The sequence below is a fragment of the Balaenoptera ricei genome, chromosome 11, assembly GCF_028023285.1.
Source record: "Balaenoptera ricei isolate mBalRic1 chromosome 11, mBalRic1.hap2, whole genome shotgun sequence".
Classification (NCBI taxonomy): Eukaryota; Metazoa; Chordata; class Mammalia; order Artiodactyla; family Balaenopteridae; genus Balaenoptera; species Balaenoptera ricei.
In genome coordinates this window covers 66,865,008-66,880,183 of record NC_082649.1, presented here as the reverse complement: position 1 = coordinate 66,880,183, position 15,176 = coordinate 66,865,008, and the positions used below count along the sequence as shown (strand labels likewise).

The 15,176-nt window shown below is 37.3% G+C and overlaps 1 protein-coding gene across 24 annotated transcripts in view; it reads left to right on the top strand.

Moving 5' to 3' along the window:
* The window catches only part of MAP4 (microtubule associated protein 4), a 170,876-nt gene that overhangs the window by 100,154 nt on the left and 55,546 nt on the right, over positions 1-15,176 (top strand). For all 24 annotated transcript variants that reach the window (XM_059939495.1, XM_059939500.1, XM_059939507.1 and 21 more), the window contains exon 4: positions 11,159-11,281. In XM_059939495.1, coding sequence (XP_059795478.1) covers positions 11,159-11,281 — 123 coding nt within the window. The remainder of the gene's footprint in view (positions 1-11,158; positions 11,282-15,176) is intronic.

Genomic DNA, 15,176 nt, shown 5'->3' with positions numbered 1-15,176 from the left:
TGTCTGGAACAAATTGGCAGAATGAGTAGAAGTCAGTGAAATATGGGCTATGGACATGAATGCAGTTTACTGTTCACATGTGATTTCTACCACAGATGAATTTTGATTATGGCTACTTGTAAAATGTTTTCTGGCTTTAAACCAAAATAATTTAAATACTTCCATTTATATACCCTGTTTAGCAGAATGTGAAAATAGAAATGGGGCTTATTATGAGTTATTGCTATTTTGAGGGAATATTTTAATTCCTATTTTGTCTGAAGAAAGAGCCTAGTTTTTATCTCTCTCTACTTAGGGTAGCTGTCTGTCATGTCACAGGTACACAACAGTCATGGTTTATGATGTCTGTTGCCCTGACATAATTAATTGTACTGTTTTTACTCTCAAATGTATTAATCTGCTCTGACCAGGCAGACTTAAGTCTTTGAATAGGCTGATTTAAACATAAATTTCTATTGTTTAATAGCCCTGAACATTTAGAAAAAGTAAATTATATACTGATTATATTTTAGTATTCAGCAAAAAATATAATGTGAATAAAATTAAATGGAACAAAGGTATTGCAAAAAGTAGAATCTTAATTTGCAGGTTGTATCTCTTAAGAAAAGCCCACCAGAGTTACCAGTATTTTTATGTCCAGATTACTTTTTTCCCCTCCAAATTGCAGTCATTTGTTCATTCAACAACCATTTATTGGGCACCATCTAGGTGTCAGGCACAGCATATGGGGCTGGGAATACTGAATGGGAAGACACACTCCTTGCTCTCAGTTGGCCAGCCACAGAGCCATTGAGCAATGTCTTGTATCACGTGTTTAGTGTAAGCACAGGCTGCCATGCAAACACTGAGGAAAGAAGTCCCTGTGTTTAAGAGGAGTGGTACACGCAGATGTTTCCTAGAGAGTGACCCTGGGAGGATGAGTAAGCTTAGGGCAGGCAGACAGTATGGGGGAGCAAAGTAAAGTATTCTAGATGGATAGAGCAGCTCATGTGGAAGAGTAGAGGGATGTGGGTAAGGAATAGTATGGTTAGCTGGGAACGACACTGAAACATTAAGACTGGCTTATATAGGATCTTATGTGATAAATTTGTTCTGTAATCTCTAGGTTATGGGGAAACATTAAAGGGTTTTAAACCAGGGACTAATATGAACATGTTTTATGCTAAGAAGAGGAGTGTCAGACTAGAGGCAGAGACTCTTTAGTTGGTTGTTCAGCTTTTCAAACAGATGGACAATCTGTCCCGCCACCCAACCCTAGATGTTTTTTGGAAGCAAATTCCAGGCATCATATTATCCTATCTTTATACCTGTCTGTATCTCTAAAAATCGATTCCTTTTTAAAACATAATTACCCATTCACACACACATCCCAATTCATAACATCAGATGTCCAGTCAGTATTCAGTTCACCAGTATTTTGCCCAGTTATCTCATTTGTTTGTTTTTTTTTAAACAATTTTGAGGTTTTTTTTTTTAGAAATTCACGGTCTTTTATTTATTTATTTATTTATTTATTTATTTATGACTGTGTTGAGTCTTCGTTTCTGTGCGAGGGCTTTCTCTAGTTGTGGCAAGTGGGGACCACTCTTCATCGCGGTGCGCGGGCCTCTCACCATCGCGGCCTCTCCTGCCGCGGAGCACAGGCTCCAGACGCGCAGGCTCAGTAATTGTGGCTCACGGGCCCAGTCGCTCCGTGGCATGCGGAATCCTCCCAGACCAGAGCTCGAACCCGCGCCCCCTGCATTGGCAGGCAGATTCTCAACCACTGCGCCACCAGGGAAGCCCTCATTTGTTTGTTTTTTAATGACTGGTTTGTTAGAATTAGAATCTAAATTTCTTTTAATCCATAGATTCTTCTATAGGGGATTTTTTTTCTTTAATACAGTTTGGATTTTATGTTTTAAAGATGCTTGAGATTTAATTGTGCTTATAACCAGAGGAGGAGAGTAGAGATTAAAAAGCAAGTCCAGGAGGCTGGAGGACTGAATGGCAAGGGACAGTATGAAAGGTGTACTTGCATAAATGCTGTCCTTGGAAAGGAGAATATAAGAATGCATTTCTTATATTCTCTGGTTGGGCAGGTTTTTTTTTTTTTTAATTAAAAAAAAAGGTGGAAGATTATACCTCCCTCATAAATAGGAAGGAAAGGAGTAATGGTGGACTCATGTAGGTAAGTTTGCAATAGAGGACAGGGCAGTGGAAGAATATTATTTTCTATAAAGTAAGAGTTTATATGTTGGGATGGAAAATGCTGGAGAAGAGAGTATATGTAACAACCTCTTTGGAGAACAAGAAAGGAAGTTGTGTAGAGATACATGTTTTTATAGGAACAGTGTACATTCAGTATGATAGTCCAGTGTCATGGGAGGTAAAAGGAACAGCTGAAAACAATGTAGTGTTTATAGCTAAACTATTGCTAACTTAAGGTGTATTGTGGCCTCATGGTGGTATCCTTCACCTGAGCCCACTCTGGGGAGCATCCTGCAGGATTTCCGGTTTAAGCAAAACGAGCATACTGTGTGGCTTTTTTTTAAATGACATTTCCAAGACAAGCATGCTGGTTTGTTTTACAGCAAACCGAAAAGAAACTGTTAACTCAAAGTCATCATCTCTTTCCTGCTTGAGACCTTCAATGCTTCATTGTTTTCAAATATTGTTAGAGCTCTGGAAGTCTTTAAAAAAAGTCTCCGGCCATTTTAGGGATGGTCAAATATTATTCAAATCAGGAAGGTTGGTGGGCTTTTTACCTGTTTAGTACAGAGGAGAAAGACATCCTAATATAGTTGGATATGAGCATTTAAATCTATTTTATTAAAGAAAGTAGAGTTGGTGGAAAATCTGAGAAAGGAGTTAGCTTAGCTTTCTTCTGTCACTTTTTTTTTCTATTTTTAGAAAATAGAAGTACTTAAATTTTTATTTTGAAATAATTGCAAATATACAGACAAATGAAAGAAAAGAACAAATAAAACAAAGAACTTTTGTATGTTTTTCCAGATTCACCAATCAATAGCATTTTGCCACGACTGCTTTGTCTTTCTACAATCAATGTATGTATGGATATACACATTATTTCCCTGGCCAATTTTGTTTTATATTTGTAATAATAATCTAAGACATTCTCACATGTGTTATAGTGTCAACAGTAATTGAAAATAGCATATTCAAAGATTGTCTCCTGTCTTATCTGTGAAGCCCTCTTGCCAGCATTAATTTTCTTACTTCTCTTTACGTGTGTACTTTAAACATCTTCATCGTACAGTTTAGCCCTTAGTGAGATATTGTATTATTTTCTCATTTCTCAGATGGCTTAATTTCTATCACAAAAACATAGTGAAGCCTGAACTTTTTCTTCGACTTCTTGACTCTGGGGGGAGAGAGGGGGGAGGTGTTGGGGGAGGGGGCTAGAAGAATGATAGTGGTAATACATAAGCCTACAGTGTAGTATGGAGAGGTGTGGACTAATATAATAGACTTTTATAAGTGGAAAGGAGCTTAGATACCAGATATTGGTACAATGTTTTGATGATATGGGTGAGAACATTGAGGTTTGAAGGAATTAAATGAGTTAATAACTAAGGTCTCTCCAAAGAGCTGGATTAGAACCTTAGTCTACTGCCCCAATCTATGCTCTTTTTTGCTTCTTTATCTTTTTACTTGACTCTCCAGGTAAATAGCAGAATTCTCCAGAGGGAGAATGTCTCTAATTACTCTTAAGGCATCAGCTCTCAAACTTTTTGGTATCAAGACCACTTTTCACTCTTAAAAATTGGGAAACTTTTGAGGGTGATGAATAGGTTCTCTCTCTTGTGGTGATGGCATACATAGTCAAGACTAATCAAAGTATACAGTTTAAATATGTGGAGCTTGTTGTATGTTAATTGTACCTCAGTAAAGCTATTTACAGAATTTTTAAGGACCCCAAAGAGCTTTTGTTTATATGGGTTATATCTATCAAACTTTTTCAAATTAGATATTACAACTGAGAGACTTTAAAAAAGTATTCGTTAAAATAACAATAAATTCATTATACGTTAATGTTAACATTCTCCCCTCCCAATGTTTTTAATAAGTATACTTCTTTAAAAAAAGTTTAGTAAAAACTTACTAACTTAAAGTTAGTAAGTAAAACTTTAGTAAAAGTTTAGTAAGTTTAATAAGTATACTTCTTTTAAAAAGTTTAGTAAGTATAGTTCTTTTAAGAAGTTTAGTTCTGGTGAACTGTCTGGTTTAATAGAAGACAGCTGCATTCAATCTGTCACAATATGTTGTATGAGTTGAAGTATATGAAGAAAATCCATTTCACATATATATGTAAGCTAAGAGAAAGATAGTTTTTTTTTTCCGATAACTGTGGATATTCTTTGATTTGACATCAAAACTGGACAAGTGGTAGTTTCTTAAAAGTTATTTGCAATGTAGAATCTGAAACCATATCAGTGAACTTTTTATATTCTCTTAAACATTAAGATCTCTTGGTCTGTCTTAGACTTGGAATGGGTGTTACCTGATAGAATTATTCTGGCTTTGATATATATACAGATACTACTACTTGATTAATTGATACTTTTAAAATATTTAGCCATTTGCCCCTTCTGTTAAATGCTTCCAATTTCACAGAAATAGAAACTGGCCACTATTTTTTTCCATTCTACGTTTATAGGAGAACCAAGGTATCTAGGGTTGTTTCCACTGCATTAAGTAAATTGCTTCTTGTTTTGAATTTCATTTTTCATTCTTTTACTGAAATAGACTCTCTGAGTAGATTGCAATTATGCTAAAAGAAAAACCACCACGTTTATTCTGAAGGCTGTTGTTCGTGCAAGGGAGTTTTCCTGCTTTTGCTTGAGTTTTAAGAAGGAAATCTAGGTCAGTAACACTGAATGAAGATGTGGGAGTGAGCCTCTGTCAAACATGCTGTTTAAAAATAACACTGTTGGCCGGAGGCTGTTCTGAATGTTGCTCCCAGGAGAGCCTCTCTAGGCTGTGCTGTGGCACCAGTGTGGAGGGGAGATAACCAGAGTTGCATGTTCCTTCTCCAGAATGTGCTGGCAAAATGTACCCACTTCTCTGATTAAAAACTACTTTTTTCCAAAAGGGTAAGAAATGTAAGGAGAATCACAGCCTTTTAAAGTTTATTTTAGAACTGAGATAAATTAATCCTATGAAATCTTACTGTTTTAAAAATATTTTTACTAATTTTTAAAAAGTTTTTTAAATAAATATTTTTTAAATTTATTATGGCTGCGTTAGGTCTTCACTGCTGCGCGCAGACTTTCTCTAGTTGCGGTGAGCGAGGGCTACTCTTAATTGTAGCGGGCTTCTCATTGCGTTGGCTTCTCTCGTTGCGGAGCATGAGCTCTAGGCACGCGGGCTTCAGTAGTTGTGGCACGTGGGCTCAGTAGTTGTGGCTCACAGGCTGTAGAGCGCAGACTCAGTAGCTGTGGCGCATGGGCTTAGTTGCTCCGCGGCATGTGGGATCTTCTCGGACCAGGGATTGAACCCGTGTCCCCTGCGTTGGCATGCGGATTCTTATCCACTGCACCACCAGGGAAGTCCCTGTTTTTACTAATTTTAAGAACTATTTATTTATCCAAGTTTTTTTTTCCAAAGAGAATTATTAAGCATATATTCTATTAAAACACCAGGGACTTGGGAGAAATCAAACCAACAGAGAATCTTCTTTTTTTTTTTTTTTAATTGAAGTATAATTGATTTACAGTGTTGTGTTAGTTTCCAGCGTACAGCACAGTGATTCAGTTTATACATATGTGTATATATGTGTGTTTGTGTGTGTGTGTGTATATATATATATACACACACACACACACACACACGGATATATATTCTTTTTCAGATTCTTTTCCCTTATAGTTTATTACAAAATACTAAGTATAGCTCCCTTTGCTATACAGTAGTGTGTATATGTTAATCCCAACCTCCTAATTTATCCCTTCCCCCCCTTCCCCTTTATTTATCCAAGTTTTTACCACTTTTTCTTCTTCCCTCCTCCATATGCTTGTGAACCTTCCCAATGACACTGTGGTTTGTTCTTTGATTCATTGTAATTTTTCTGGCTTAAGCAAATGACCAGTACTTCCTGCTGAGTACTTATGCACAAATTATATCTTGCCAGGTTTTGGGGGAATATAAAAATGAATAGATAAATCAAAGGTTTTAAAATTTAATTTTAGAATTAAAATGCATTTTAAAAATTATATAGCACAACCCTATTGTGTTTCATGTTTTTTTTGTGGATTTGTTTTGGTTTGGTTTGGTGTTTTACTATAGATGAATGGTTTGTGGTTCTAAAAGTCTCAAGGTCACACCCAAAGTTAAGTGACAGAGCCAGGACTGGAATCTAGATCTCCTGATTTGCAGTCCAGTTTTCTTTCTTTAATATCGTATTTCTTTCTGATTTAGATTTCTAGCATGTGAAGAAACCTTTAGACAGCTCTAGGCAAAATACGTATTTCTTACTTTTTAGACTTTTTCTCAATTAAAGGAACTGGGCATTGCATTTACATCTTTGTTGGCTGCCTACAGCTAGTTGTTGTTTTTTTTTTAAACATGTAAAGCTTTTATAATAACATATTTGGCTCAAAAGTCTCTTTCTTCTCTCTTGCTTTCCTCACCTCCCCCTTTTTTCTCTCTTCCTCTACCTCTCTTTCTCCCTTACTCCTCCATTTTCTCCTCTCTCCCACTCTTCCTCCCTCTTTTCCATTCTTCCTTCTCTCCCTCTGTCATCCCTGCCCCCTCTTTGGCTTCATTCTCAGGCAGACTCTTTCAAGGTGGGAAGAATGATTACTGGCAGCCCAGGTGTAGTGTAGCCTTATGGCTCAAGATCCAAAATGTCTGTATATCAGATTTCCCCAAAGGACTTTGGGTCTGCCTGAATCACAAGTATACTCGTTTGGCCAGGAAAGCAAAGTACCACGATGGGCAGCCATACCAGGATCACCTGGAAGGGACTGGGGTGGTTCCCTTTAGATGGGATACAGGCAGACAACTCTTGGATGCCACTCTGTTTGGCCTTTGACACCCTAGCTATTCTCTAGCTGCCCTCTACGGAGAACTGCTGCCCCCAGTAAGTGTGTTCCAGCCAAATTGGTGTGCTCCTTACTTTCCCATTCTTGCCTGTGGTCTTAACTCATATTTTCCTCTGCTGGATATCTTCTCCACTTTGTCTCTTTCTCAGTCTCCCAGATCCATTTAATTATATCCTCCTAACTATCCTCCCAGGTCCAGTTAAATTCTAATCTCCTGTGGAAAATATTCCAGATCATCCCATGACCATATTATGTGACCTTTAAACTCCGGTAGCAACACTTAGTACGTGTTATTGTAGACACTTATCCTATATGACCCATTATAGTTGTGGGACTATCATATTCTTCATAGTTTTCTAAGCACTTTCACATATCCTCCCTCAGCCTTATGAAGTAAGTAAGGCAGGTACCAGATGTGAAAACTGAGGCTTGCAGAGATTTGCATTGTTGGGTATATCTTAAACCCTCAGCTAGACTAATACTTGCTGCTCAGTTTTTGTCGTGCCCAAGTACAGTGTAATGGTGATGATAGTGATCAGTGTCCGTGAGAGCAAGACCTTTCACCGTTTGGTTTGCTGCTGTATCACTAATACCTACAACAGTGACTGGCACATAACAGGTGCTTAAATAGATAATTGAATGAGATATGGTTTAAACTTCAGGGGCTTGGACTAGGTGATCTCCTAGGTGCCTTCTTCTCTAAAATTCTAAGGTTGCCGCTGGGGCAGGGGAGGGGGGACGGATAAGGAAAGAGCCAAGGACATGAAATAGAAGCAGTCACAGATTTGTTTTTTTTGTTAGTAATATGCAAATTATGACCACTAATACTGTTTATAAGAAATCTATCTGTCAATTAATAATTCAGAGTAAAATAATTCTTATTGGTGCTTCTTGTTTTTCTATTTCTTTTTTTGGACTCCCTGTAAATAACCCAAATCATGTACACCAGCAGTGTACAGAAGATAGGGAAAGAGATCAGAAAGTATTGAAAAGGTGGGAAGTTTGCCTGGGGAAAACTGAAGTGGAGAACCTCAATCTCTGTTTTTTTCTTTAATATTTCATATTTCTTGGTGCTGTTAATTCAGAGCTGCATAATCACCAGTTGATTCGTTCTTGCTGTCTTACTGCTCTCCTGAAGATTTTACGTCTTTTGTTTCCGTCAGCCTTGAGACTTTTTCTCCAGCACCATCTAAAAATCAGAATGTGGCAGTTATCAAACTGGCCCTATATATCTGCTGAAATAATGATGAGTACATATAAGCTACTACAGAATATTAAATCACACAGTTAACCCAGTTGGACTATAGTCAGCTCTGGAGAACTTCCTTGTGTTGAAATGCCATTTAAAGTTGGCTCTGTTAAAGCCAAAGGAGGGACAGAAAAGAGAAAGAATCCTGGGGAGAGACCAAAATGGGGAGGGAGGGAGTGTTTTGAGGGGATGGAGAGGTTGCATTTCAACCTCTGGAGGTTTTAGACATGAGTTTGCCAGGGCCACATTGCAGGATGTTTTAAGTCCCTTCTGGTACTAGATGCCATAGCTGAGCTGTATTGCTGAGTTTTTCTCTTCTCCCTGTCCCCAGGTTGTACCATAACTAATGGTGTATTTACTTCTGTACCTTTGTCATTTATTGATAGTTGACCTAGGGAATAGCTATGTGTGGAACATCCTCTACATCCATTGTAAACTGTTATTGATGAAAGATGATTATGATGATCAGTTTCCGTCTTAAAAAGATATTCATGACAGATACTGCCTAAATTTTAGAAAAAGCCTCTCCTGAAGAATTGATTTGCTCCCTTCTCTTATAACTTATAGCAGAAGTTTCTTAGTTGTGTGCAGGTCTGGAGGCCTGGAACCTTCAGAGAAGAACAACTGCTAGGGGCTCTCTTTGACAGGTAGAACTTGGGAGGCTTTGTCATGTACAGTCTACCTTCAGCAGATAAGTTTCTCAGAGATTAGGCATTTCACTTACATAAGAAGAGTTTTAATTATAAAATTATAATTGAAATATCTTAAGTAAAAATACAGTATATTATTCCCCTTCCATTCTCGCAGGCATGGAAGATAACTTAAAGTCCACAGATTTATTATGCTTAAGTAAAAATGTTTATAGAAAAAACAAATAGCCTCAGATATCTAACATTCACTTGGGATGTGTTCCTGAAGGAACATTTCAGGGAATGTAATCTAGGATAAATTTTTTTGTTTCATTCCTCTTCCTCCTCTTTCCTCAAACGCTTCATGTAGTTGAAATCAGATTTAGGTGATTCTGTGAAACATGAAAATAAAGGACAGTCTTGAAGGGGAAAATTTGCACTTCAAGGCAACCTGATGAGTTAGCTAGTAATAAAGGAGGGACAGTTCTGCCACTTACCCTCGAAGTTTGTCTTGAGATTAGCAGCAGGTATGTGGATTTTTTTGAAGTACCCTGTGGCTGAGCCTTCTCCTTCTCCCAGGTACATCTTTTTAAAGTCCTAATCTTTTTTCCAGAAACAGGGCAGTAGGGAAACTTCAACCGTGTTTGTACTGTAGCTATTCAGCCTTTCAAAACTTCTTTGCTCACTCACTTCCATACCTTTCTCCACAAAAATTCATAACCCCCAACAAGGGAAGTATACGCTAAAGGCACATACCTGGGAGTCCTAGATTTTTTTTTTAACCACTTTATTGAGATATAATTTACATACTATAAAATTCACCCATTGTAAATTTATAGAGTTGTGCATTCATCACCACAATCCATTTTTCAAAAAAATTTTTTACCACCCTTAAAGTTATCTTGAGTCCATTTACACTCAATCCCCATCTCTATTTACAGTCTAGGCAACCACTGATTTGCTTCTTATCTTTATAGTTATCTTTTCTAGAAAACTCATATAAACAGAATCATACAGCATATAGTCTTTCATGTCGTGCTTTTCTCACTTAGCTTAATGCTTGTAAAGTTCATCCATCCATGTTGAGGTGTTTATCAGTATTTCATTACCGTTTACAGCTGAATAATATTCCAGTATATGTACCATATTTTGTTTATCCATTCGTCAGTTGATGAATTTTGGGTTTGTTTCCAGTCTTTAGCTATTATGAATAACATGGCTGTGAACATTCATATATTAGTCTTTGTATAGATATTTGTTTTCATTTCTCTCGGGTAGACACCTAGGTGTGGAATTGCTGGGTCGTGTGATAAGTCTAAGTTTAACATTTTAAGAAACTGTCAAAGTCTAGATGTAAACTCTTACATTTTTCAGCAAGAGTGCCAAGATAAATTAATGGGGGAAGCACAGTCTTTTCAAGAAATGGTGCTGGGAAAACTGGATAGCTGTATGCAAAGGAGTGAAGTTAAGCCCCCTACCTAACACCATATAAAAAATTAACCCAAAATGGATCATATACGTATATGTAAGAGGTAAAACTATAAGACTCTTACAAGAAAACATGGGCATAAATCTTTGTAACCTTAGATTAGTCAGTGGTTTCTTAGATATGACACCGAAAGCACAGATGACCAAAAAAGTAGATAAACTGGACTTCATTGAAATTAAAAACTTTTGTGTTCCAAGGACATCATCAAGAAAGTGAATCTTACATTTCAGTAATAAAAATAACCAAGTGGCTTAATTTAAAATTGGGTAAATTATTTGAATAAACCTTTCTTTGGGGGAAAAAAAACATAAAAGTGACCTTAGATAAGCACATGAAATAATACATAACATCATTAGTCATCAGGGAAATGCAAATCAAAACCATGATGAGATACCACATCACACCCATATCTAGAATGGCTAAAATAAAAAAAGATAATAGCAGGTGTTGGTGAAGATGTGGAGAAATTGAAGCCTTCAGACATTACTGGTGAGATTATAAACTGGTGCAGCCATTTATATACATTTATGGAAAAGTTTGGCAGATCCTCAAAATGTTAAACATAGAATTGCTGTATCACCTAGCAGTTCAACTGCTGAGCATATATACCCAATAGAATTGAAAACGTATGTCCACACAAAAACCTGTACTTGAATGTTCATAGCAGCATTATTTACAAAAGCCAAAAATAATCAGATGTCAACAGTGGTACCTTATAACTTTTGTTTCCTGTTTCTATTTGAAGGGTCTCCAGCTGAATTCCGTGAAGAGAAAATGGCCTACCAGGGATATCAGAATATCCAGAACTGGCCAGAAAATACAAACTTTTGCTTTGAACCCGAGCAAATGGTGAATCCTATCCAGACTGGTAAGTGCAGGGCTTGCTTGTGACTGCTGAATGTGAACTATGACATAAACATGGAAAAGCCACAATCACCACTCAGATAAAACATTTCAGCCTAAATATAGCTTGTAAAGCACAACCAAGGTATAATTATTTCCCCTGAACATTTAGTTGACCCTTTCTCCTCTCTATTTATCCCTTCTTCTGAGGCAGGTGCCCCTTTCTTTTCTCCCCTTCAAAACCTGTTTTGAGTAAATAAGCTGAAATTCATATTCATTGAGGACTAAATGATCAATAGTACCTTAGAACCTTAATTCTTCCAAAAGGAATTATTATAGTACTAATAGCACCATTTGTCAAATGCCTATTTTGTGCCAGGCACAGTACTAGAGCCTCAATATACATATTATCTGCGTTTCTTACCTAACTCTGCCAAGTATATATTATCCTCATTTGACAAAAAAAAAGAAAACTATAACTTTTACCCAATTTGTATAAAATTCAAACTAATTTATAGAGACAAAAAAAGCGTATTTGTAGTTGCCTAGAGCTGGAAGTGGTGGGGAGGGATGGACTGCAGAAGCACCTCAAAGCAGTAGTCGATACCTCCATGTCAGAGTTAATCAGGTTGAGAGCTCATGTTATTTGTTTCCACTTATATATGGTTTCTTTTTTGCTATCTAACTTATAAGGTGCCCATAACTGGTTCCAGATGATCTAGTACTTGATGTTCTGTACCACTCTCCAGTCATTGGCTGTCCCAGATGTACGTAATTTTTAAAGAAAGCTTTAATGAGATGTAATTCACATACCATACAATTCACCCATTTAAAATGTACAATTGAGTGGATTTTAGTATATTTACATATATGTACAGCCATCACCAGAGTCCATTTTAGAATATTTTTTGTCACCTCATAAAGAAACTCAGTACTCCTTAGATTTCACCCCCATCTCCTTATCCACCCCAGTCCTAAGCAACCACTAAATCTACTTTCTGTCTCTATAAATTTACCTATTCAGGACATTTCGTATAAATGGAATCATCATGTTAATATGTGGTCTTTTGTGACTGGCTTTTTTCATTTGGCCCAGTGTTTACAAGGTATATGCATTTTTTGGCATGGATTAGAGCTTCGTTCTTTAAATGGGCATGTAATGTTTTGTATGGATACACTGCATTTTGTTTATTCATCAGTCGACGGACATTTGGGTTAGTCCCCCCCTTTTCTTTTTCAAACTATTGTAAATAATGCTTTCTAAAGCATTCGTGTGCAAGATTTTGTGTAGATGAAGGAATGTAACCTGGATTGGAATTGCTGATCATATGGTAACTGTTTAATCATTTGAGGAATTGCCAAGCTGTTTTCCAAAGCAACTGCAACATTTTATATTCCCACCAGTAACCTATGAGGTTTGTAATCACTACATCCTTGACAACACTTGTTTTCCCTTTTTAAACAATTATAGCTAACCTAATGGGTGTGAAATGGTATCTTGTGGTGATTTTGATTTGCATTTTCCTAATGGCTGATGATGTTGATTATCTTTTTATCTTTTCATGTGCTTATTGGCTATTTGTATGTCTTCCTTGGAGAAATGTGTATTCAGATCCTTTGACCATTTTCTAATTGGTTGATCTTTTTGTTGTGCTGTAAGAATTCTTTATATATTCCACATACTAGACGCTTATCAGATTTATGATTTGCAAATATTTTCTCCCATTTTGTGGGTTGTCTTCTGATTTTCTTGGTAGTGTCCTTGGAGCACAAAAGTTTTTAATAATTAATTAATTAAATTTATTTATTTTTGGCTGCGTTGGGTCTTTGTTGTTGCGCATGGGCCTTCTCCAGCTGCAGCGAGCGGGGGCCGCTCCTGGCTCCGGTGCGCAGGCCTCTCATTGCAGTGGCTTCTTCCGTTGTGGAGCACAGGCTCCAGGCGCGCGGGCCTCAGTAGCTGTGGCATGTGGGCTCAGTAGTTGTGGCACACAGGCTCAGCTGCTCCGCGGGACGTGGGATCCTCCCAGACCAGGGCTCGAACCCGTATCCCCTGCATCGGCAGGCGGATTCTCAACCACTGTGCCAGCAGGGAAGCCGTTTTTAATTTTGATGATGTCCAGTTTATCTAGTTTTTCTTTTGTTGCTCAAGCTTTGGTGTCATATCTAAGAATCCATCGCCAAATCTGAGGTCCTAAAGATTTATCCTTATGTTTTCTTCTAAAAATTTTATATAGTTTTAGCTCTTATATTGAGGTCTTTGATCCACTGTGGGTTAATTTTTGTGTATGGTGAAAGGTGTAGGGGTCCAGATTCATTGTTCTTCATGTGGATATCCAGTTGTCCCAGCTCCATTTTTTGAAAAGTCTATTCTTTCCCCATTGAATTGTCTTGGCACCCTTGTTGAAAATTTGTTGACCATAGATATACAGTTTTGTTTCTCAGCTCTTAGTTCTGTTCCATTGTTCTGTATGTCTGTCCTTATGCCAGTACTACACTGTCATAGTTCCTGTTCCTTTGTGGTAAGTTTTGCAATTCGGTAGTATGAGTCTACCTACTTTGGTCTTCTTTTTGGTGATTGTTTTGGCTATTTTGTATCCTTTGCAATTCCATATTAATTTTAGAGTCAGCTTGTGAATTTCAATAAAGAAATCAGCTGGGGGACTTCCCTGTGGCGCAGTGGTTAAGAATCTGTCTGCCAATTCAGGGGACATGGGTTCGATCCCTGGTCTGGGAAGATCCCACATGCCATGGAACTACTAAGCCTGTGCACCACAACTACTGAGCCTGCGCTATAGAGCCCACGAGCCACAACTGCTGAGCCCTCGTGCCACAACTACTGAAGCCCACACACCTAGAGCCTGTGTTCTGCAAAAGAGAAGCCACCGCAATGAGAAGCCTGCTCACCGCTGCAAAGAGTAGACCCTGCTCGCCGCAACTAGAGAAAACCCGCACGCAGCAATGAAGACCCAACGCAGCCAAAAATAAATTAATTAATTAATTAATTTAAAAAAAAAGAAATCAGCTGGGATTTTTGATAGGAATTGTGTTAAATCTGTAGATCAATTTGGGGAGTTTTGCCATCTCAACAATATTAAGTCTTCCAATCCTTAAACTTAGAATGTGTTTCCATGTGTTTATATCTTCTTTCAGCAATATTTTTGTAGTTTTGAGTGTAAGTTTTATACTCCCTTTTGTAAAATTTATTCCTAATATTTTATTCTTCTTTATTCTTATGAATGGAATTGTTTTCTTAATTTCATTTTCAGATTGTTCTGAATCTGAATTGGTTTTTGTGTATTGATCTTGTATCTTCCAACCTTGCTGAACTCATTAGTTCTAATAGCTTTTTAGCTGATTCCGTAGGATTTTCTGCATATAAGATCATGTCCTCTACAATAAAGTTTTACTTCTTCCTTTCTAATCAGGCTGCCTTTTATTTCTTTTCCTTGCTTAATTGTCCTGACTAGAACCTTCAGTACAATGTTAAATAGAAGTGGAAGAGCAGACTTCCTTGTTTGTTCCTGGTCTTAGTTAGGGAAAAGCATCCAGTCTTTTACCATTAAGCATGGTCTTAGCTGTGCGGTTTTTGTTGATGTCGTTTATCAGATTTAGGAAAATGCCTTCTATTCCTAATTTGTTGAGTGTTTGATTTATCGTGAAAGGGTGTTGGATTTTGCCAAGTGATTTTTCTGCATCTATTGATGATCATGTGGTTTTATTTTTTTAATTCTGTTGTTATGTATGTATTCCATTAATTGATTTTTGGATGTTAAACCAATGTTGCATTCCTGAGATGGATCCCATTTGGTCATGGTATATAATGAGTTTTATATGCTGGCACATATGTAAACATTTGTTGAGGATTTTTGCATCCATATTCAGAAAAGATACTGGTCAGTAGTTTTCTTTTCTTGAGATGT